Source organism: Coturnix japonica, chromosome 8 (genome assembly GCF_054131305.1).
Source record: "Coturnix japonica strain WE chromosome 8, WE-NBRP24, whole genome shotgun sequence".
NCBI classification, from domain to species: Eukaryota; Metazoa; Chordata; class Aves; order Galliformes; family Phasianidae; genus Coturnix; species Coturnix japonica.
Window position 1 is genome coordinate 29,134,457 of NC_140670.1, and position 23,288 is coordinate 29,157,744.

Below are 23,288 nucleotides of genomic sequence, written 5' to 3' on the forward strand. Positions count from 1 at the left end.
TACTGTTTGTTGCATTTTGATTAATGCTAGGGAATGAAAAGAAATTAATTCATCAGGAGAAGCATCCTCTGTACCACTGAAATGATGACTTAGTGGTAATTTTTTGGTGACTTGCACATTCATTCTGAGTTTAATGTTCAATTACAAGCATTTTTTGCAAAGCAAAATTTTCTTAACCCAATGTAATATGTTCTCTTCACGTAGGTAATTCCTTGTTTTCAGCGTGATGGCTTATTTTGCCTACATGAAAATGGTTGTATAACTTTAAGAGTTCGCAGATCTAACTGCTCTGCAACTGGAATTCCAAATGAAGAGCCAGGTAAGTTATGTGTCAGAAATGGCCAGAAGTCAACTTCGAGGTGTTTTATTCAGTACTTTAGCACCAGTGTCAACCAGCGTGCCTTGTGCAGAGTGGTGAATTACAGCTTTTATAGTGTTCTTTGTCTTTGATAAATTTATATTCTGTTCTACCAAAAATTGTTTTTTGTTTTGTATTGCTTTGTGGATGTTTGTAGGTTTTGCTCTAATTGCTTGTTGTTGTGGCGTGTTGATGTTACAGATCCAGATCCAGTTCAGGAGCTGGTTTATGATTTAAGAAGTCAGTGTGATGCAATTAGAGTAACAAAAACAGTTCGGCCATTCAGTATGGTGTGCTGCCCAGTGAATGAGAATTCTGCAGCTCTCATTGTCAGTGATGGCAGGGTAATGATCTGGGAGTTAAAATCCAGTATTGCCAGCAGAAATCTACGTAACAGGTAATGGCTTTGTTTTTCTTATCAGAGTTTCCATCTGATATGTTTTCAAGTGATATTTAATTGCATTCTGAAAGTATGGTGTGCTTCTGTGTGTGGCATGTGATACACGTGTACGAATGAAAGGATGAGGGAGATATTTGGAATAAGGAAACAAAAGATAGGAATGAATATTCACATTATTTCAGGGGCTTTCTGCAGACTGTATCATTTTCCTCAGGATTGGAGCCCTTAATTTCAATAATTGCTATTTGTCAGTTTGACACAAAGCAGTGTGAGTGCACAGTAGGTGGTTTGAATATGCCTGTGTAAACAATTAATAATATTATATATGAAGCCTTTATAGTTTCAAGTCTAAGCTGCCTCTCAAACATTCACAGAATCACAGAATCACAGAATTACCCGGGTTGGAAGGGACCTCAAGGATCATATAGTTCCAACCCCCCTGCCTAGCAGGGCCACCAAACATACACCTTTACTAGATCAGGCTGCCCAGGGCCCTGTCCAACCTGGCCTTGAACACCTCCAAGGACGGGGCATCCACAACCTCACTGGGCAGCCTGTTCCAGGACCTAACCACTCTTCTAGTAAAGAACTTTCCCCTAACATCCAACCTAAATCTTCCCTCCTTCAACTTAAAACCATTTCCCCTAGTCCTGCTATTATCAGCCCTTTCGAAGAGTTTACTCCCCTCCTGGGAGTAAGTTCCCTTCAGGTACTGAAAGGCTGCAATGAGGTCACCCCGCAACCTTCTCTTCTCCAGGCTGAACAAACCCAACTCCCTCAGCCTGTCCTCATAGGGGAGGTGCTCCAGCCCCCTGATCATCTTTGTGGCCCTCCTCTGGACCCTTTCCAAAATCTCCATATCTTTTTTGTACTGAGGGCTCCACACCTGGACAATTCAGTACAACATTCAACAATTCAGTACAACAAATTTATTCTGTTGCATTAAACTTTTAATACATCATTGGATAAAATAAATAAATTATTGCCATTAAAACAAAATACTTAGTATACTTCTAAATGTCGGAAATACTTGATTTTTAACATTTTCTTTTGTTGCAGCATTTTTGTCTTCTCATTCCCAAAAATAGTATTAGATGGATTCACTGTGGTGCATAACCAGCATAGCTGTATAGGATCTTTGTGTTGCTGGGATGTATTTATTGGATTCCTAGGCTCATTTCTAAAGCATTGATATTTGTCGTGGCTATGTAACCCAGACGAATGTTATATAATATTATAAGAAGCACTGAACCTAGAGGAATCTGGCTCAGTGATTATATTGAACAATATTCCATATTTCTAGTTGGCAGAGAGTCTTTAACGGGTGCTTAATGAGTCTTCCTCCATGATTTTGTCGCAGCTTTGTGTATACAAAGGTGGTTGTGCTTCTTTTGTTTACATGAAGGGCATTCCTTTAGCGTTACTCTAATGCACTGAAAAGCCTCCATTGAGTGATTAGGTACACTTCAGAGCAAAGGATACATGAATTTAAGATGTATATATTTCTGTTTACGTCATCTGCTGGTAAGCGTTTGGTGTAATCTTGTAAACGTATTCTGCAAGCAATAAGTGAGAGAGCAGCCTGTGGAGAAAGCAAAACCAAGAACCTGAGTCAACAAGTGGTCCAGTTTGCATCAGGAGTCTGTTTTCATTTCTTCTACAGCAGTTCAAGTGCATCACCTTTGTATTCCCCGGTCTCATTCTGTGGAATTCCTGTAGGGGCATTCCAAAATAAACTGCCCGACCTCTCATTAGACAACATGATAGGTAAGAGTGTTTTCCACTAATATTACTGATACTGATTTCTAGGATTTTTGAATCACTGTACATTTTAGTTTAAGATTGCACATGTTAGAATTATTTTGTGGGTAAATTAAGTAGTAATTCTGAAAGAAAAGAAATATAGTACATATCTGTTAGAAAAGATTAATGATTTTGAGGTTATGATGTTGAAGACCAACGTTCAAAGTTCACTTCACTAAGAAAGCAATGTAATTTGAAATGGGATTTAGCTAGTCTTATCTTACCAAGTTCAACAAGAAGAAATGCCTCTTCAAATAAGTTTTGGTAGCTTGTACGATTATTTGTTGTTTTTCTTTTATAAACTCCTGTGTGATTTCTTTCTGTAATCTCAGATGAAAATTGAATACTGACAAGATCTTTAATTTTTAGCAGGGCAAGGCACAGTTGGTGGGGAAGAACAATTGAAAAGTTCTTTTCTGCAGGAAGTTCATCTCAAATTCCTGCTGACTGGACTTCTTTCAGGGCTTCCTTTGCCTCCATTTGCTATCCGCATGTGCCCACCTCTTACAACAAAAAACATTAAGCAGTATGAGCCACTCCTTGCTGTTGGTAAGTATCTCAATTGGTTTATTGGTTACTCTGCAAATTATGGATTCTTGATTAAATACAAATACAGTTATGTGTTACCAAAATATCATTATTTCAGGGATGAGAAAGCAGATATATTTTAATGATTTGGTAAAATCTGTGCATGGATCGTCTCCTGAGATTATTGATGATTAGCAGTTAATATTCTTCCTTAAGACATTTACTCATTTTGAGTCATCAAAACAAGCAATCAAAAAAAACACCTTCCTGTTTCCCCGCATCTAGGTACCTTGTGAAAATGCAAGAAGAATCAACAGGCTTTCCATAGGCTCTACAGATAGTTTCAGGAAAATGTCTTTACTCAGACTGATTTTGCTTGCTGCAGAGAATCTTGGAGGGTATAAGATCTAAGGTTTGAGAGCTAGAAATCAAAATACCTTTTCTAAACTTGGTAAAGAACAGTAGTTAAAAGTGGAAGAAAGGAGAAATAGCTGTAAATCCTGCCTGTAAATCCTGCATTTTCACTCAAGTATAGAATAGAAAAATAAAACAGGTCTGAATATTCCATGATTTATTTTATTAAATCATTTTTATAGGTACAAGTAACGGCTCTGTCCTGGTGTTTCATCTTACAAGTGGGCTATTACACAAAGAGCTGAGCATCCATTCCTGTGAAGTCAAGTAAGAGTTTAATTCCTAGTGTAATCCTTCAGGGAGCCAAAAGTTAAAACATCTAATATGTTCAGAGCAATGTGTAGTGTCTTGTTTTGTTGTTAATGACACCCAAATAACTGCCTGTTGAGCAGTCTGACTGGACAGTATCTTTTCTTCACATAAGCAGTAACACAGTGTTGAGATTAGAGTGAAAAATCCACTGAGCTATAAATATTTGATTTTTATTTTTTTTTTCCTGTTCCTTCTGATCTAGTGTGTGTGTCAGCTACTTCCCATTTCTTTACCACATTCTGGTACGAAGGTGTCTTTTTAGCACGAGAAACTGTTTCAGTGTCTTATTTATAGTCCTTACTAGCACGCTGTGTCCTTTGAAATAATTCTGTTCTGTGCATCATGATTTATTTCCTCTGCTCACTTGTGAAATTGTTGTTAACACAGTCCTAGACCTAACTGAAGTCCAAATAATTTTCTTTAAAAATCATACAAAGGCTTTGAGTCCTGGATGTAGTCTTCAGGATTTAGCTATCCTAAATAAGAAATGGAGTCATTTTGAAACCTGTTGCACGTGGTGCTTGTGTGTACACAATGAAATAACTATTTGTGAAACAAATTGCAAAAATATTCAGTATGGTGCTGACCAGGTGTGTATTGCCAGACAGGATTAACCTTGGGAAGTAAAATAGTTTAGTAGCAATATTAATAAAGTAAAAATATAATAAAATATTTATGTCAGAGTTGAAGCCTTCTAGAGGCTGAGGTCTTCCTACTGTTCATTCTACAAAAAGAGAAGAAGAGTAGTGGTGTTTGAGAATAGCTACATCTAAGAAAGCTCATTCCCTAAAACTGCTTAGAATCTACCACCAAAATCACACGTGCATACTTGCATTTGTGGTGTGATTAGCAGACACTTCAAAAATAGACTTCCTCTTTCTATTCTAATCCATTTGAGTGTTTTTGGTGGGGTGTTTTGGTTTGTTTAATGCCATGAAGAATACTTAGAAAAATTTAATTTTATATTCTGTTATGTAGCCTGGGGAGATGCTGGGTTGGTTTCTTTTTCCACTATAGCTTCTAGAATTCAAAATTAAAACCACTACGAATGCTTCACAGATTAATAAAAAATAGTAATAAAAATTGGAGAGGCAGCTTGGAGAAGATATTTCTTTTCCTTCCAGTTCATGTCAGTTTCACGTGTTACTGGAAGTATTGTTAGTAGGTGCCTTCCACATTGCAAAATTTCTGCAGTGTTTAAGAAGCTCTGAGAATGCATTGCCTTTCCTAGGAGTTGTCCTCACCCAGGTGGTATTTTTAGAACACAAAGTGATTGTGAGTTTTGTTCAAAGCTCAGTCATTAAATCTTTTAAATATTTATTTTAGTTTCTCAATCCAGCCCTTAATGGCAAGAGTGACTTTCTACATAATCTTCAGAAGTTCCCTGGAGCACTTTAAGCAGCATAGGAAAAAGGCACCGTGGTTATGTTAAATTAGTATTCATGGAGTGTAACAGTTTTTCTTTCAGTGGGAATTCTTACTTTACTTCTAAAATGCAGATAATTTGCATAATGCCTCCATGTCAGTTTTAACTGAAAACACACCTTCAGGGAGCACCATTTTAGTGTGTAGCTGATAATGCCCTGTAATTGTAACTCAGTGCCTTGTGGCATGCGAAGAAAAGGTAATGAAACTTAGGATCATTGTATTGGCAGCCATCCTTCACATGTCAGTTGTGCTAAAATAACAGCAAGTAAGTTTTCTAGATGCTCGCAATTATTATACAATGTGGAGATTTAGTGCTTCTTTCTTCCAAGATAGATTATTTGGGCACGGGCAGATTAATTTTTAAATGTATTTATTTCTGTTCATGACTCTTAGTTTGCCATTTCTCTGGAACTGTGTGGGTTACTAGTTTTCATTTTGAGTTTAATTTGCTTTCTTTTAGGAATACAGGGCAGGAGGAAGCAGAAATGCTTCAGAGTCCACAGAGGTGATAGGTCAAACAGGCTGAGCTAGAAGCATTAGTGGGCAAAAAACAGCAGAGATCATAGCATATGCAGAGGAAGCTGTGAGTTCAGTCTTCCATTACAGTACAGAGAAATGTTATATTTTTTACTGATAAAAGGAATGTGAAGACGAAAGCAATATTAATTCTTAGAACTCTTATTTTTTTCTGAGTTGAGCAATCTAAATTCTTTTTGTAAGTTATTGATGTAGAGTCTCAGAATCATTTGGGTTGGAAGAGACACTTAAAGGCCATCTGATCCAACTCTCCAGCAATGAACAGGAACACCTACAGCTCAGTGAGGTGCTCAGAGCCTGTCCAGTCTGTTCTTGTGTACCTTCAGGGATGGGGCATTTACCAGCTCTGTGGACGACCTGTTCCAGTTCCTCACCACCCGTGCTGTAAAAACACTTTCCTTATATTTAGTCTAAGGTAAGATAGCTGATGATAGTACATCATCAGTGCAGAGGAATATATGCTCAGTGTGTACATAAAAAAGCCCCACTGGCTGTAAATAGAATGGCTTGCAGGCAGAACTTGAGGGTTGCTGAGTTACATCCAAGTTTTGACAGTTGAGTTTATGCTCATTCTCCTTTAGGAAACATTTCACCCCTTCTAGAAAAAAAAGTAATAATTCCTGCACAGAGAAAGATGAATAAAATGTTTTCCACTTCTGCCATACAAATGTTGGAGTGCTAGATTTATTTCTGTGGTTTTTGTTATGCCACTTAACACTCATCGGGCAATACAATGAAATCTCTGGATCCAGAGCTGAATTCCAGAGTCATCATTATGGCAGGTTGTGGAAAGCAAAAAGTATAAATGGGTTCAAGAAACAAGTGGGCTGTGAAACATTTGTCTATCTCCTTTTTTTTTTTTATAGTTAATTGAACTAACAGCTGCCTTGTCATAAGGTCAAAGCAGTTCTTTCTCTACTAGAAAATGTCATTTGTTTCTTTATCCATTTTAGTCTACTCTATAATTTGTCTGCAGTGAAACCATTCATCAGAACAAGTTTTACACCAGAAGTAACTGAAATAAGTTGCATGTCCAGAATCTCTCCTGATTCTGAGAAACAGATTGCAGACGAATGTAACCTGTAGTTCTAGGAGATGAAGTTGTCTCTTATGGAGACATCTTGCAAATGGAATTACTGCAACAGGGAAAGCATTAGTTGTTTCCTTCATTTAAACATAAACCACGGTCTTCATCAATCTGGGGAATAAGTTCCTTCAGATTTCTCAATTTACATCTATGACAGTGACAAAAAGTTTGTATTGTTTCAGGTGCAAGCTGTTAGCTTGGCTGAGGTTGGTTTTTGACGACGGGTGTCCTGGGATTCTGTTATCTTTATTGGTACTGACACATGGGCAGCTGGCAGGAAACTAAAGGACTTCTGGTGTTCAATCTGAGCAGATGAGTGAGGGGCAGAAGATGACTCAGGTCTCTGAGTGAGAATGGTTAATAACTGTTGTCAATAACAATGCATTGTGAGTATTCTGTGCTTTTCCCAGAAAAAGCATGGTGGAATAATAGATAAAGATTGCCAAGGTGTCAGAATTAATGTTCCTTCCATTTCAGAATACCTCCTGTATTCAGGACTATTTGGAGACTTGAAATGGGAAACATTATTGCAATCATAGATTTCTGTTCAGTCTTTCTTGTAGTGTTTTGCTTAATAATTGTGTATTTCTCATGATGATTGAAGCTTCTGGTTAAACTTTTGTTAGTCCTGGTGGGAAAAAGACTGGATTCTGAATTGTTAAGCTTTTCTTGAAGACTTGGAAGCAATGCTTCCCTTTTTGTATTTTTTTTTTATTTAAATAGTTTGAATTAGGAAGAAAAGAAAGATAAATATGGCTATAGCTTATGCGCATAAAATCTTATGGGAATACTTTTTGCTTTTTCTGATCTAAATTGTGTTCAGGAAACTTGGTCTCAATGCAATGTAAATTGGATTTATTGATAAGAATACATGTGAGACAGATATTTATCATTTATTATGACAGATGTGGATGTTACAAATAAAGCAATAGAAGACCGAGCTCTCCTGGAGATAATTTTTAGTAATCAGTGTTGGAAGGATTTGAGGAAAACCTAAATCCTTTAATCCCTGTTGAAATTAACTTAGGGGCAGGTATTTTAGAACACTCTGTTTTCTTTCAGATTAGTTCTTGATTTAATTCATAGATAGAGTGCTATGTAGGCAGTGGGGAGGGTTGGGGCATTGGGATTCTGGAGGGGCATCACTACCACCTCCCTCTCCATCTTGTTGTGGTCTGTAGGGTATCTCAAGAACTTGCCAAGCCCAAAGGTTCTGATACTGTTACATGCATTGTAACTTTACATCCTTGTGACACTTGAGGTATTTTGGTTTGTGGCTGCCTTTGCAGGATCTAAAGGGGCAGATAAAATAATTTGGACTGTGAGTTCATTTCTGATAACTCATGAAATGTGTTCAGGGCCTCCCTTGTTTTGTCACTTCTGTTTTTGCATTTTTTAGATAGCAAGATACCTGTCTCCTCACTCTCCTGTCTGTGATTATTTCTCCCTTTTTCTGTGCTTAAAAATCTGAGTTACTTGATGGGCAACCTGTTCCAGTGGGAATAACCAAGGAGGCTGTGGATGCCCCATCTCTGGAGGCATTCAAAGCCAGGCTGGATGTGGGTCTGGGCAGCCTGGTCTGGTGGTTAGTGACCCTGCACAAAGTAGGGGTTGAAAACAGATGAGCATTGTGGTCCTTTTCAACCCAGGCCATTCTATGAGTCTATGATTTGGTAATCTGTTTCAGTGCTGAGTACATGAGGGATTTTTCCATAAAAATTACCTGTGCTCCTGACTGAAATTTTAGTTTAACCCAAGAGCCTTATTCCCAGCATTGTCCTAAAGAAAGGCATTGTTTTTAACTTAAACAAGTAACTTTATTTTTGTATTTATATCGTAGTTGTAAATGCTTAACTTCTTTCTATGCTCAAATATAGTATTTCATAAAACGTAGAAAATTACCTCTGTGCTGTTTTCAAACTTTAAGAATATGCATGAGAATAAGTACTGTCTATTCTGTCCATTTGAGTACTGTGATTAATGTACTCCATGCTCTCCCTTCTGATTGTAGGGGAATAGAATGGATCAGCTTGTCTGGTTTTATTTCCTTTGCCACGTCAACACCTAACAACTTAGGGCTGGTAAGGAACGAGCTGCAGCTGGTGGACCTGCCAACAGGTTGGTGTTTCCTGAAGCATCTGTACAAGAGGCTGTTAGATTTGCTGAGGAGTCACAAATAAAACTTGTTACTACTTTATTTTGTTGTGACAACAGAAGAAAAAAAATAAAGAAAGAGGAATATAACTGATTCTGCTCTTCCTTGTGAAAACCACATGATGTTCCAATTGGTGTTCTACAGCCAGACTTGAAACAGTACCTTTGTAGAGATTCCTGTGGCTTTAACTAAAAGCATGTGTGTCTTAGGAGCATCCATACAACATGACTGTTAGTGGTGGAGCTTGTTGAAAAAGGGTTTGTATTTCCAAGTATGTTTTGGCAGAGCCTAAACCCATTGTTACAGGTTATTCTTCTGAGTTTAATAGTCTCTTGTTTTTGTCTTTGAGTTTCTGCGTTGTACAACACTGGTGCTTACAGATAAAATACACAGATGTGTATGAATGTAAAATTGGTATTGTAGTAATTAAATGATAACATAGGATAATTCTATAAAGGATTGGAAAGGTTAAAAACAAGTAAAATTAAATAAAAAGTTTGTTTAAATCAAAACAGAAGAGGTGCATCAGTTTCAGTTGTTGTGCTCCAGAAGCAAGTAATGGATTGTGATACACAGTAGAATTTACATTCAGATTTTGAGATGTAGTATAACAATGACTGGAGTAATGTCAGTTATGAAGGTCACTTGGAGATGTTCTAGGTCAGTGTGGTTAAGTGTTTCTGCTTTCCACTCGTCATGGTAATTTTTGTGTTCATTGTATCATTGTTGTGTTTCAGGCAGGAGCATTCCATTTCGTGGGGAGAGAGGCAATGATGAACCAGCTATTGAAATGATAAAGGTGTCTCATTTGAAGTGAGTAATTATGACCTTTCTAAAGTTAGTAACTAGATTGTGTGGGGATCCTCACAAGAGAATTTAAACATTCAGCCGTATGATAGTCTTGCTGATATATTAATATCAGAACAGCGTTGAGCTAAAATGAAGAGACTACAAAAAGTTGAGTGTTGTTTATTTGAATAGAGATTAATGAAGCTTAGAGGAGTACATAAAGCTACAGAACCTGTCTGCATTTTCATGCAGTGTGTGAAAAGTGGAAGATTGAAAGTGTTTTCCTAAATGAGCTGCACAGATGAAAGATCTGAAGACATGACTGACAGGTGGTTTGATGTAAGAGGATTTTATGTTCATTTATCACTGGATTAGGGAAGTGTCATGTGTCTGGAGCAGAGAAATAAATCTATCCACACTGCAGACTTGGACTTTCTGATAGATTGTGCAGTCATCATCTTGGGATGAATGTGGCTAAATTAGAGGGGCTGCTGCTTTCTCTGCATTCCTTCCTTTGTCTCCTGTACAGTAACTGAACAGTGCCACCAACCTGACAGAAGTATGTAATTCTTCTAGCCTTGAAGGAGGCCTTCAGTTCTGAGTCTTAAGCACCTTAGTAACTCAAGGAAATTGCAAGCTTTGGATTGGGATTTGAACCAAATTAATTTACCCTTCTCTGTCTTAGTTTTTGAGTTTTAGTTGTGTGGTGAGTTTTTTTGTTTCTTTCTTTTCAAATCAGCACTTCTTGGAATATGGATGTGGAAAACATATGAAGTGAAATGCTAAATTTAAAGTGGAATGATATATTTTGATGTAGTAAATTGCTTTGTGTTTCAGGCAGTATCTAGCTGTAGTATTTAAAGACAAACCACTGGAAATCTGGGATGTCAGAACATGTACTCTGCTCAGAGAAATGTCTAAAAACTTTCCAGCAGTGACTGCTCTGGTAAGGAATAGAATCTTCCTTACTGTTTGTTAAATGTAATTTGTTGGTAGTGTGGAAACCTATGAATGTTTCTGCATTGGAGTGTTATTATATCTGTAGTACAAATGCAAGTGCTTTCTCCCCCATTTTTCCTTTTCTTTCCCATCTGTTACCAAATAGAGGAAGAAAAAAAGGAGATACTTCCTAGATACTAGGTCTGACTTTTGGGTGATGAGGGAATGTGTCAGAGAAAGCAATCTTCACTGAAACCATTATAATTAACAGAATGTAAGTTCTGGGAGGAAGCATAAAAATGATTGACAGTAGGGATAGTGAGGCACTGGAACAGGCTGCCCAGGGAGGTGTTGGATGGCCCATCCCTGGAGATGTTTGAGTATGGGCTAGATGGGGGTGTGAGCAACCTTCATCTAACTGGAGGTGTCGCGGTCATTGCAGAGGATTTGGAACAAGTGATCCTTAAACGTCCCTTCCAACTCAAGTGGTTCTATAATTCTGTGATATGTATATTCCATTTTTATTAAACGATTTTTTTTTCAGGAGTGGTCACCTTCTCATAACCTGAAAAGCCTGAGGAAGAAGCAGCTTGCAGCCCGTGAAGCCATGGCCCGGCAGACAGTTGCATCAGATACTGAAGTTAGCAGCGTTGAATCTTCTGTTATCAGGTATTTCTGATTCAGATTTAGTGCTTTGATTTATCAGTTGTTAATTTCCCTGTATGCTGTTGTTCTAAAAAACAGCATATTTTCATGTTGATTGTACATACCAGGCAAAACAACTTTCTGTGCCACTCTTAACTTTTAGGCATCGATCTCTGATTTACTGCAGAATGAGAAAGTCTGTACCAAGTGGAACTAGTGTCTGTTGCAGACCATTAGTTGCAATATTCTTAAAGTTCTTCTTTTGCCCCCTGAACTTTTCCAGGAGTGTATAAATAAGTTAATTGTTGCTATTCTGTTTTCAAGAAACAAAGACTTCTGCCTCATTGTGTTCTTTTCCAAGTTTGTTACAGGAAGCTGAAAGTAAGTCTGAGCTGAGCCAGAACATTTCTGCGAGGGAGCACTTTGTGTTTACAGATACTGATGGGCAGGTCTATCATCTCACAGTAGAAGGAAACTCAGTGAAAGATAGTGCAAGAATTCCTCCTGATGTAAGTTTCAATCTCTTGTGTAATGTTTAGATACTATCCCAAAGCTATGGAAAAGTTTATGAATGTATTTACTGATTTATTACATCTGATCTGCATAAAATGAAGCAGAGAGCTATCAAGTTGGAGAAACTTCATTTCCTTTTATTTCTTCTTTTGATTCCTACAAATACAAATTGCTTTATTTTTGTTTTTTTGTTTTAGCATATGCTAGTATTGTGTTTAATAATTGAGGACAGTCACGTTGGCATTTCATTGTGTCAAGAGAATAGAGAGCTGATTTCTACTGTTTTAAATCCAGAATTTCCCATGAGGATCACTGATCTTGAATAGAATTCTTTCAGTTTTTATCTGGGTAGCATTTGTTTTATGTAATTATTTGTAATTAAATACTAAAATCTTACTAATTTTACTAATACTAAATCTTCTGCTTTTTCCTGTTTGGCTCTACTTACTGTAAGATTTTATTCTTCTTTTGAAATATTTCCAGGGAAGTATGGGTAGCATTACATGTATTGCCTGGAAAGGGGATACCCTGGTTCTTGGAGATGTTGATGGAAACTTAAACTTCTGGGATTTGAAAGCCAGAGTATCCAGGTATGAATGCAGATGTTGTCTGGTAAGCTTGTGATAATGAGTGTTAGAATAGAATGACATTAGTCCCTCATGTTTGCTCTTCACTGTAGGAGGTCATCTCTGGTATTTGAGGGGAAAAACAGAAGTATTTCAGTATGCAATTTCAAAATATGCCTACTGCAGTACAATTCTCTACATTATATTTTTTGTGTTTTCAGATGAATTAATGTTTTATCAAACATTTCATTTAGCTACATATCATTCTCATGTTAAATGTGCAGTGGCTTCTCAAAATGTTAAGTAATGTTAAATGCCTGAAACAAACAGCTACCTTTTTACTTTCATGTTATTTTGGATAGCCCAGTGTACCTGTTGTATTTATATGGATTGTACTCCTCAGTTCCTTCTCAATCTGTACCATACCATGATGTGTAATATTCACAGAAGGGATTTAACTATCCATTATGTTAACTCCAGCATGATTGATGATAATTCTTGTGCTATGCTGTTCTTAGGGGGATTCCTACGCACCGAAGCTGGGTGAAAAAGATACGTTTTGCCCCAGGGAAAGGAAATCAAAAACTTATTGCTATGTACAATGATGGAGCAGAAGTTTGGGATTCAAAAGAGGTAAATATCGGTTGTGTTTTGTTATGTCTTTCTTTGCAAAATACAGGTTGCTTCTGAAAATCAGGAAAAGTCAAAGATTAAGTTTTACCTATTTGTGATATCTTGCTGACAGTTGTATGCTAAAATTGTATGGCTTTTCTCAGTGGGTTTTTAGTTCCTGTAAACCCTTTGTACGCTGTCATCAGCTGAGAAGTACCCTTCACTCACAAGCTGACAACATCTCTGAGATGTTCTTGTTATTCTCTTGTAATGTTTTTGAGGCAGACTTTCAAGATTTCAGAGGAAGGTCTCAATTTCAAAGTTTTAACCTTTGGATAATAGAGTATCATTATTAAAGCTTTCCAACTTTCTGTGTATATAAAAGGATACGTATTCTTCAGTGCATGGATTTAATTTCTTTAATTGTTGGGGAATACCAGAAATTCAGGCAGTTGTTAATTAACACTGTCTAGCTTCTCATCCTATTCTATACTAACAAAATAAGGTTCAGGAATCTTCTTGAGTTCTCTTCTTAGGTCTAGTGGGGGATTACTGTTACCATGGGGAAGGAAGCATAATTTAACATTTTAACTTATACCCCTGGGGTAAGTTTAGGGCACCAAACAAGAATTTTATTTGCTTTCCATTTACTTCGTAGTGAGCGCAAGTTCTTAATTGAGAATGAATTTGAGTAAAAGGAAAGTCTTCACTGATAATTAGAGTTGGCCAGCAGATATGATCAACAACCGAATGATGTGGGCAGAGTCAAATATTAATTAACACTCAAATCTCCTTTTTAAGACCATTTGAAAAGTTTTGATGCAGTGGAATACTCTTCCTGTAGGTTTACTCCTGATTTCTTAGGACAAGAGGAGTTTCCTACATAAAAGCATTTAAAATGGATTCACTTTCAGGTGAAATTGTTCCAGAATATCTGATAATGTAGCTTTATAGTCCTGTCCTTAGACTTCACCTTTACCTACAACCAATTAGCCAATATTTCTACATTTCTTTCTTAATTCCCTCAGTGGTAACAGTACTCATGTTCTAGAATGGACAAAAGCAATGTGGCATACAACTTCATGTTGGACTCTAAAATAAATGAAGGGAAACAGCAGAATGCTGGTTGCAGTGGAGGCTTTGCTCGTATGTCCCTATATTTGCAATTGTAACGTTAGTGGTATTACAGAAGGGTTGTGAAATGTCTGACTACTGATCAGTGCTTAAAAACATCGGTCAGTAAGTTACAAATGTATCTCAGGTGTTGTGGTGCTTTGGTTTTTTTGTGAACAGTTAATTATCACGCTCCCATAATACTACATTAATATTATGCTTAAATATATTTCTAGGCAAGTTTGGTGTTTATTGAGAAAGTTCATGAAAGAGCATGAGTTAATCTAGCATAAAGGCATCAAAGCAGAAGCAAAGGATTGGAGTCAACAAAGGATTTTCCCAATTTGCCATGGAATTTTTATTATGGGAAAGATAACAAAAGGGGAGTTATGCAGCTGTGTTCAAAGAGAATTTTTTCTTAGTTACTGGTTGAGGAAAAAAATATTGTTTTGGGGCAACTAAGTGCCTTACTTAAAGATTTGAGCATTTCCAACTCTCCAGAGGAGACCGAGATTGAAATGATTTACGACCAACTTCACATTTTATTGCAAATCTTGTGGCATGCCTCATGGGCATGTGACAGAGTCTTACGCTGTATGATGGAGATCCTACTAAAAGTGAAAAATATCTCAACTTTTCAAGGTACAGATGGTGAGCAGTTTAAGAAGCGGAAGAAATGTGAATTACCGAATCCTGGATGTAGACTGGTGCACTTCAGACAAAGTGATCCTGGCATCAGATGATGGGTGCATTAGAGTTCTGGAGATGTCCATGAAACCAGCGTGTTTTAGAATGGATGAACAAGACTTATTAGGTAGGTTGATTTCTATTTTGCTATTCACTGCAAGATATTTCATTTTGAAAGAGAACACTGAAAATGTTCAACAGCTTTAGTAGAAAATAAAATTGTCGTATGTGGATGATTAGGTACCGTTTTTCACAGTTGAAACTAAAATGAATCAAACCATGCAGATAAATGGCAAACACAGAAAACTCTGAGTTAGAGAATCCTGTTTTTAAATTAGGAATCAGTTGAGTGCAGTGAGTCGCTGTCCAGAATTAGTAATGCTTCCTGTAGATTACTACTGTACTTCATAAATATTTTTATTAGAATCTGTGTTAATTTTCATCTAAAAAATCAGATTGAAACTGGTAAGTAATCGGTTCAATTACACATTTTGTTTGTAAAGATACATAAGTGGTACTACTTAAAAGATTCCTCTGTGTGCACGATTCTTTTATTGATCTGGGAAACTTCAAATGAAAATTAAAACCAAGTCCCTGTCATGATTCAGTACATTATGGTTCCTTACTGGTAAGGTGCTGACAAACCTTTAACTAAGGAACCTTGCTGGACTGACAGCCCTGTCAGTTGACATCCTTTGTTTTCCTTATGACAGTCCACACTGGCAGTTGTAACACAGAGCTGTATTCGTGATTGAGTACATTTGCACAGAGTCTTCATGTGAATAATACATTCTGCTTTCTTTTGCTTCATATTAAGTTTCTTCACCCGGAGGCTTAAAAGGATCAGTGTTGTTTTGTAAGCTGGCAACCATTTAGGTTACTTTGATTAAAATAAACTCTTTGTATTTCAGCTGTCAAACAAGCAATTTGGCCTAATGGCATGTTGTTTCTCGGACATCAAAAATCAATTCTCTTTAATCTCACTGTAGCTAGGCATTTAGCCTTATTTTCATTGTAACTAGAAAAACAAAATCCTCAGAAGTTCATATATTGCAAGACTTAGAATGGCCTGCCTGCCAGCGACTGCTTAATGCAGGTAGATGTTCTTCAATTTTATATATCAAAGAATGTTTTCTATTTGGAAAAAATAATAATAATAAAGAAAAATACATTCAAAGAAATTCTTATGGATTTTGAAATAAGACTTATCAGAGAAGGTTGTTTCCCAGTATAAAGTATGGCTTAAAGTATAGCTGAATGCTAAGTTTTGATCACTTATCACAGGAGAATGATGTGCATATGACCTCCTGAGGACTTTTTTCAAGGTAAGGCCAGTCTGCTCTGCAGGGAGTCACACAGCACAGGAGCATCCTCAGAGGAAAAGGAGATTGAACCACAAGTTGGTCTTACCGTGAAACATTACTAATAGCAAACTGATACTATTCATGGATAAAATAGTTAACCAAGTCCCACTCTTTCCATAGGCAGCTGTGCAGAAAGGTTTTATTTCCTGACGCTCACAGTGCCCTATAGAAAAGGAGTGTGGGTATGGCCTATGTGTGTGATCTTGAGCCCAGAACAAGAGGTGGGGGGTTATGAGGATAATTTCATAATGTCTTGGAGGTCTTAAGAATCTCTCTCTTTAGAGAAAGACAGGATAGATTGTAAAAGATTTCATTAACCACCTTCACCTTTGTGTTTTTACTGTTTCACTTGTAGCTCAGACCCATCTGCACAGGTTCCCTAGAGCTTTCAAATCTGGAAATAATTAAAATGCCTCATTATTGAACTTCTGAAGTATATGAGGAGTTTTTCCTTTTTTTCTGCTGTTATAAATAACTGCTATTGTTGTGATACTTTTTTTTTGTCAGTCCTGCCTTGGCTCATTAATCTCCTTAAAGCCAATAGATTCTGATTATGATGCTCATAGAAAAAAAAAACAACAACAAAATAACACAATGAACAGCGATGTGGGAAATGATTGTGTGGAGTGTTTGGGGAAAAACATCATTTATCACAGCCATTTTTTTTAATCAAAAGAATATTCTGTAATACTGAACTATAAAAATTAATGTTCAAAACCAAGCACACTGACATTAGGATGTGCCAGGACTAAGTTTGCCTTCCTCTGTGTTGTTACAATCTTTTAATTATAAAAACCATATATACAGGATTCCTACATCATTCAGTACATGCAGGGTACTGGAATTTCTAAATATTTATTTAATAATGTAACTGGTTGCTACTTGGTTTACCCATAAGGCACTGTGTATCATTTACTCCATAACATCCAAACCTTATCCTGAATACAGAGACTGACCTCTATATTTGCATAACACAGGTAGTGCTTTTTTTCTCTGCAAATATAAGCACGTATTTAACTTCACAACATCCCTTTGGATGCTATATCCCAACGTGTTATGTAGCAGGAGCTCTGATTGCAATTTGAAAGTAAACTGCATGTTATGGTGCATTTGATCTAGCTGTACTTACTTTCAAGCATGCCCTTGTGGCAGCAGTAATTATTATGTATGGCTCTGCTCAGTGTTAGTATGTCGTGTTCCAGAAGTCTGTAAATAAATTTGATATGGGATGTCTTGAAATTCTCATTTGAACACGATTGATAACCCTGTGCCTTCTATAAAATGCTGTTGCTTAAATGTAACAATAAGCTTTTATCTCTTGTAATGTGTGCTGTGTGTATACATATGACTGCATGACTTATGATTCCCTTCTGGTGCTTACAAACAAGGTGGTACATTTAATGGTTTACTGAACAGAATGTTACTGCACTTTATCATTCAACAACAAATCATTTCTGTTTGTTTCAGAACCTGCGTGGTGTCCCTATCTACTTGTTCCAAGGGCTTCTTTAGCTTTAAAAGCATTCTTGTTGCATCAGCCATGGAATGAAAAATATTCTCTGGATGTTATGAACATGTAAGGAGGTGGTTTTTGTCAGTCAGGGCCGCCAACCTGCAGATCTGGTACTGCCCAAGTCTTCTTCCACCCTGGTCCTGAATGCTTACAGGGATGGGGCATCCACAGCCCTTCTGGGCACCCTCAGCATCTCACCACTCTCTCTGTGAAGAACTTCACTCTGACATCTTATCTATGCCTTCCCTCCCTTGGGAGGAGTGTAAGAGACAAAGTAATTTAGTAGTGGGCTTGGTGTGGGCATTTTCATTAATTTCAAGTGGGAAAAAAAAAACAGAGGGAAAAGAAAGATGGGTTATTCTGACTCGGGTTGAGTGAGAGCAGACAGTCTTGCATGACTGTCATGAAATTAGTGTCTAGACAAAAGTCTTGCAGGAAGGCTTTCTTTAGAATTATACTAGATTGGTTTCATACATATGTATATGCTCTTTTTACTAACAGTAGTACACTTCCTTTACTGATAATGTCTCATCTTGGTAATGGATTTTTTTATTTTATTTTTTTTAAATGCAGTGATTATCCAGAGGATGAAAACATCAAAAATCTGATTCAAGAGCAGCTGAATTCACTGTCAAAGTGAGTTTTCCCATTAATGTTTTATTAAGGTACTGAGTTCAGAGAAAGGGGAAAAAAATAAAAACTAAAAATTCAGTATTCTCTCATTAAAGAGTAAACCATAAGGCAAAACAGTTCTGTTTTTATACAGGCAAACTATCTCAAAGTAGTTGGTTAAATACTGACCCAACATTCAAAATGTGTTGTTCTGACCACATGAAGTCTGATGGAAGTCAGTACTGAATGTTTACCATAGTAGTAGTGTCTGCCAACAAAGTACCAACACACTGTTGGTATTAAATAGGTAGAATAAGTTGCTCATTGTGATTATTGCATATTATTAATTGCTTGTTGCAATTACTTTGATAGATACATATTTTTTCACCTCAGAAAAGAAATTGTATATTTTTTGTTTTCTTTTTTAAATTTAGTTAGGTAATATATGCTAACAAAAATCTTGCACAGCAATTTATAGGTTTCTTATGGATTTCTCCTTTTGCAGTGACATCAAGAAGCTTCTGCTTGATCCAGAGTTTACTCTTCTACAGAGATGTCTCCTGATTGCCAGGTAGCAAATCTTCAGAGAACTGTATGAAACATGTCACAATAAAATCCTTATCCATGCAGTGCATATAAATATAAAATTTAAGGTGCCAGCTAATTCTGTGTTAGCACAGTGCAGCTGCTGAAGTACTTTACTGTGCACCTACAAGAGTGTTTTCAGGTCTGAAAGTGAAAATGTTTCATAGCTTGGGGAGTTTTGATTGTTTACTGAATATGCAGATTCTCCTTTGGTCTTCATGATGGTTTCATAAATGCATTTCTGCTTTAATGTATCGAACATAATGCTTTAATGTATTGAACATGTACAGCACTCCAAGGCCATAACTGAGAACCTTGCAACATAGAATAGATTGTGTAAATGGGGGAGGGCCTACTGTCTTTTGTTCTGTAAACAATGTTGTTGATTAAGTGTAAAATAATAGTTTAAAAAAATCCACCACTTACAAGCTGAATGTTTAATGAATTTATTTGCTGTTGTGAAAGTCTTTTGGCCAACAACTTACTTATCTTTCTGAATCTTTTCTTGTAGTTCGTCCCATTGATAACGCAGAATTGTACCCATAATAATGCAACTTCTTTGTAAAAGGACATGTTAAATGTGTATTATTTCTGTCTTTAAAAGTACTCTCTTGTTTCTCATGTTGAATTCTGTTTTCTCAGACTGTATGGAGATGAGTCTGAACTTCATTTCTGGACCATTGCTGCCCACTATTTGCATGGTTTGTCCAAGGAAAAACCTGCAAAACCAACAGATGCAGTTATCCTTCAAGAACAGCTGGCTAACCCATTGGATATATGCTATGACATACTATGTGAAAATCATTACTTTCAGGTATTCCAAGGAATAACAGATTATGCAGGGAAAAGCCCTAAGACGTATATTTAACTTCTATTATAAGCACACAACCCTGAATTGAGTCATTCCCTCTTATTTAAATGGGAGTTTTTAGAATTCTTCTACTTTTTCCTTGTGTTGGTTTTTTTTTTAATTACTTGCTTCTCTCTCTTCTCTTAGTCTTATATTCTTAATAATTCTTCTACATGCAGAAATTCCAGCTTGAAAGGGTAAATCTCCAGGAGGTGAAGAGATCAACATATGATCATACCAGGAAATGTGCTGACCAGCTTCTTCTCTTGGGCCAGGTTTGTGGGTAATATTTGAATTTTGTGTCCTTTTTCTCCATCTGTTTTATATAATGACTGTTTTATCTTACGTTGTTTCATCCCATTACGTACTTTTTGCTGTCTTAATGTGTTATTATGCTGTAGCCTCCATGTAACTGCATGGTATATTATAATGCATGTATCATATTCATGGGAACCTTATAAAAGACTTAGTAATAGTTGGTGTATGAGCCTCCCTGGTTCAGCTCTTGAGCAGCAACTCTAGAGTAGATGCCTGTCTACTTACTTGAGACGCCTAACATTTAAATGGATGAATTCCTCCTTTGTTTCAAAATACCAGTTATTAAATCAGCCCTTCAGCTCCTGGTTTCTATATCTCTATGATTGGGTTTCCTCTCTGCTTATTTTAAGTGCTTCTTTTCCTTTTATAACTTTGCTAAGATTCAAGGGAATAAATGTTCTCAATTAAACATTTCTTTTGTCCCTAGAACTCTTAGGCTGTGGTTAAGCATTGTATGAATGATGAATGCTATCCTAAGGTTGCTGTACTGAAATAAAGCTATAACCATTACTATCCCACTACATATTTCTGTAGTCTGCTTTTAAATAGCTTTCATTGTGTTTGTTCCATGTCTTAAAAAGAGTAAATATATATATATATGAAGACTTCTGTTTGAGAGTGAATGAGTTGAAGTCAAAGCTGTATGTTTTCCTCTTGTCAGACTGACAGAGCAGTACAGCTGCTGTTAGAAACAAGTTCAGAGAATGCACATTACTACTGCGATTCACTCAAAGCTTGCTTGGTCACAACTGTCACATCATCAGGTCCATCTCAAAGCACCATCAAGCTGGTAGCAACCAACATGATAGCTAACGGAAAGCTCTCAGGTAAAACGGGACTTGAATTTTATGTTAGCTTATAAATTAGCAATTCTGATTGTTAATAGTGCTTGTAATGCTGCAGGGAATGGAATGAGTCCTATAGCATATGTAAAATGAAGGAATGCTAGGAAGGAGGTGTACTTAATAGATATCCTCTTTTTCTGGTGGCAAATGATCTACTCACAGCTGCACAGTAACGCTTTTTTTTTCTTATTATATATTTTAACTTCTTATTTTCCAGAGGGTGTTCAGTTGCTGTGTCTGATAGATAAGGCTGCTGATGCTTGTCGCTACTTGCAGACTTATGGTGAATGGAATCGTGCAGCATGGCTTGCAAAGGTATGCAGTTTTTCTGCTTTCACTGTCCTAACATGAATGACCTACGTAGGTAAGAAGGACAGTGATAGTATTAAGATTTCTAAAAATCTGAATATAATATCCGTTCTTTCCATGTTTTAAGCTATAAGAAACCAATCTGTTTAGCCAGCACTCACAGATCCTTCAGCATTTTGACTACTGAGGTCTATCCTGGTCATCCAAATGACAAGATTTGCCCCAAAAGTAGTAGCAATACTGAGGTTTTCTAACTTCAGTTTATGAAATTGTACACTCACAACAACAGAGAATTCATTGTGAACTGCAGAAACCCATTCCCAGAAGTGGATAAGTAATTAGGCAAAGATTTAGTGCTGAGCTCCATGTAGCATTTGAGCTGATCTTAGCAGTGGCACCCACCACGTTAGCACCAACCTCAGTTTCACTATGTACACATTATAAAATTATATACCCGTAAAAGTACCTAGACTTAGCATTAATAGACTACATTAAATTGTGTAAGAAACGAGTCACTGAGGGTTATATTTGAGTGAGTCTGTTTCTCCTGCAGAAAGCGTGGAAAAAGACTTGTTCAGATTTTCTGAATGAATCATTCTCTCTCTGAAGAAGAATCAAAGATGAATTGTCCTTCAGTCTTCAGTTAAGATTAAAGATTCATAACTTCTTAATATCTGAGGTTTTATTAAAGTCTTAATTAAAAAATATAAAAGGTTAAGCACATTTAAAGATTGAGTGACCTGAGTGAAGTTCTGATATATCTGTGTAATTCCTTTTTGCTTTATTGTATTTGCTCAAAGGATTAGGACACTTTTTGAAATAAAACTGGTAATTTGAGATGCTTTTCCTTCTGCCCAAAGGACTGGAAGAAGTGAAAGAAAGCTCTGTGTAGTTAGAATCCATAATCATTTTTTCCATCTCCTGAAGGTTCGCTTGAACTCAGAGGAGTGTGCTGATGTGTTAAAGCGTTGGGTGGATCACCTTTGCTCTCCACAAATCAACCAGAAGTCCAAAGCCATTCTTGTCCTCTTGTCACTTGGATGCTTTACAAAAGTTGCAGAGATGTTGTACAGGTAAAACTGAAAGAGCATCATGTGTGTTTTATGAATGCAGAAACTCACAAGTCAGGGGGGAAGGATTTGCTTTTAGGCATTTGTTTCTATCTCAGTGTGTGTTTCGTGGTGTGTGTGTGATGTGGGATTGTGAATATATGCCATGGTGGCAGCTCAGTGGTGATGCTGTTTAACCCCAGAGATGTTCAGAAGCTAAGTGCAGCTGTCAGTGCAGAAGAGATCTGCCACTCCAGAGCTGTATGCAAGCTTTTAGAAAGTATGTGTGCAAGTTGTTTTGATGCAGTGTTGAATATTTTTCTGTTTTCCTGTCCTAACAAATAATTCTTTCCCACCCCCACCCCTATGTTTTGCAGTATGAGATACTTTGATAGAGCGGCTTTATTTGTTGAAGCTTGTCTGAAGTATGGGGCATTTGAAGTCAACGATGATACAAATATCCTTTTTTCTGAAATCCTGTCTTTGCATCTGTGTTACTTATTTACAGTTTTGTGTGAGTCAGTGTTAGGTTAACCAGCCTGCACAGGAACAGAAGATTCTGCTTTTCTTTTCCAGGATGTGGGCTTGAAGGAAGTGTGAGAAAATAACTATAAAGGAATCATTTGCATAGATACATAAAACTTCCTGATGCTCTGTGAGGTCAGTGGCACTGGGAAACAAAGTTAAAAATAGAAGGACAGATGATAAAATGTTCTTTACAGAACTCAGAAGTTGTTACTTCAGACTATATGGTAGGGTCAGGGGTTTGACAATTAGTATTGACAACCATACTGCTACTGACTGAAATCCTGTGTGAAGGTTTCAGTTCTGGGAAGGTGAAAACAAGTGAAGTTGAAGGTCAGGATTCAGGGTGATCTGAAAAGGTATCTAAAGTGTTCTTCAGCCCTTCTGGTCTGCTTGTGAACTCTGAACATTTGCACTAACACTTTTATTTAG

The 23,288-nt window shown here is 37.0% G+C and overlaps 1 protein-coding gene across 4 annotated transcripts in view; it reads left to right on the plus strand.

Moving 5' to 3' along the window:
* WDR11 (WD repeat domain 11) overlaps positions 1-23,288 on the plus strand; it is a 30,763-nt gene that overhangs the window by 4,945 nt on the left and 2,530 nt on the right. Inside the window, exons 7-28 of one of the 4 annotated variants that reach the window (XM_015867447.3) lie at positions 205-319; positions 560-755; positions 2,422-2,525; positions 2,931-3,110; positions 3,686-3,770; positions 8,879-8,985; positions 9,760-9,835; positions 10,649-10,757; positions 11,295-11,419; positions 11,757-11,904; positions 12,392-12,498; positions 12,993-13,107; positions 14,842-15,013; positions 17,718-17,826; positions 18,337-18,399; positions 18,881-18,946; positions 19,603-19,774; positions 19,990-20,085; positions 20,790-20,955; positions 21,191-21,288; positions 22,210-22,355; positions 22,709-22,788. In XM_015867447.3, the coding sequence (XP_015722933.2) occupies positions 205-319; positions 560-755; positions 2,422-2,525; positions 2,931-3,110; positions 3,686-3,770; positions 8,879-8,985; positions 9,760-9,835; positions 10,649-10,757; positions 11,295-11,419; positions 11,757-11,904; positions 12,392-12,498; positions 12,993-13,107; positions 14,842-15,013; positions 17,718-17,826; positions 18,337-18,399; positions 18,881-18,946; positions 19,603-19,774; positions 19,990-20,085; positions 20,790-20,955; positions 21,191-21,288; positions 22,210-22,355; positions 22,709-22,788 (2,635 nt within the window). The remainder of the gene's footprint in view (positions 1-204; positions 320-559; positions 756-2,421; positions 2,526-2,930; positions 3,111-3,685; positions 3,771-8,878; positions 8,986-9,759; positions 9,836-10,648; positions 10,758-11,294; positions 11,420-11,756; positions 11,905-12,391; positions 12,499-12,992; positions 13,108-14,841; positions 15,014-17,717; positions 17,827-18,336; positions 18,400-18,880; positions 18,947-19,602; positions 19,775-19,989; positions 20,086-20,789; positions 20,956-21,190; positions 21,289-22,209; positions 22,356-22,708; positions 22,789-23,288) is intronic. The other 3 variants (XM_015867449.3, XM_015867450.3, XM_015867451.3) reach the window with 3 other exon arrangements.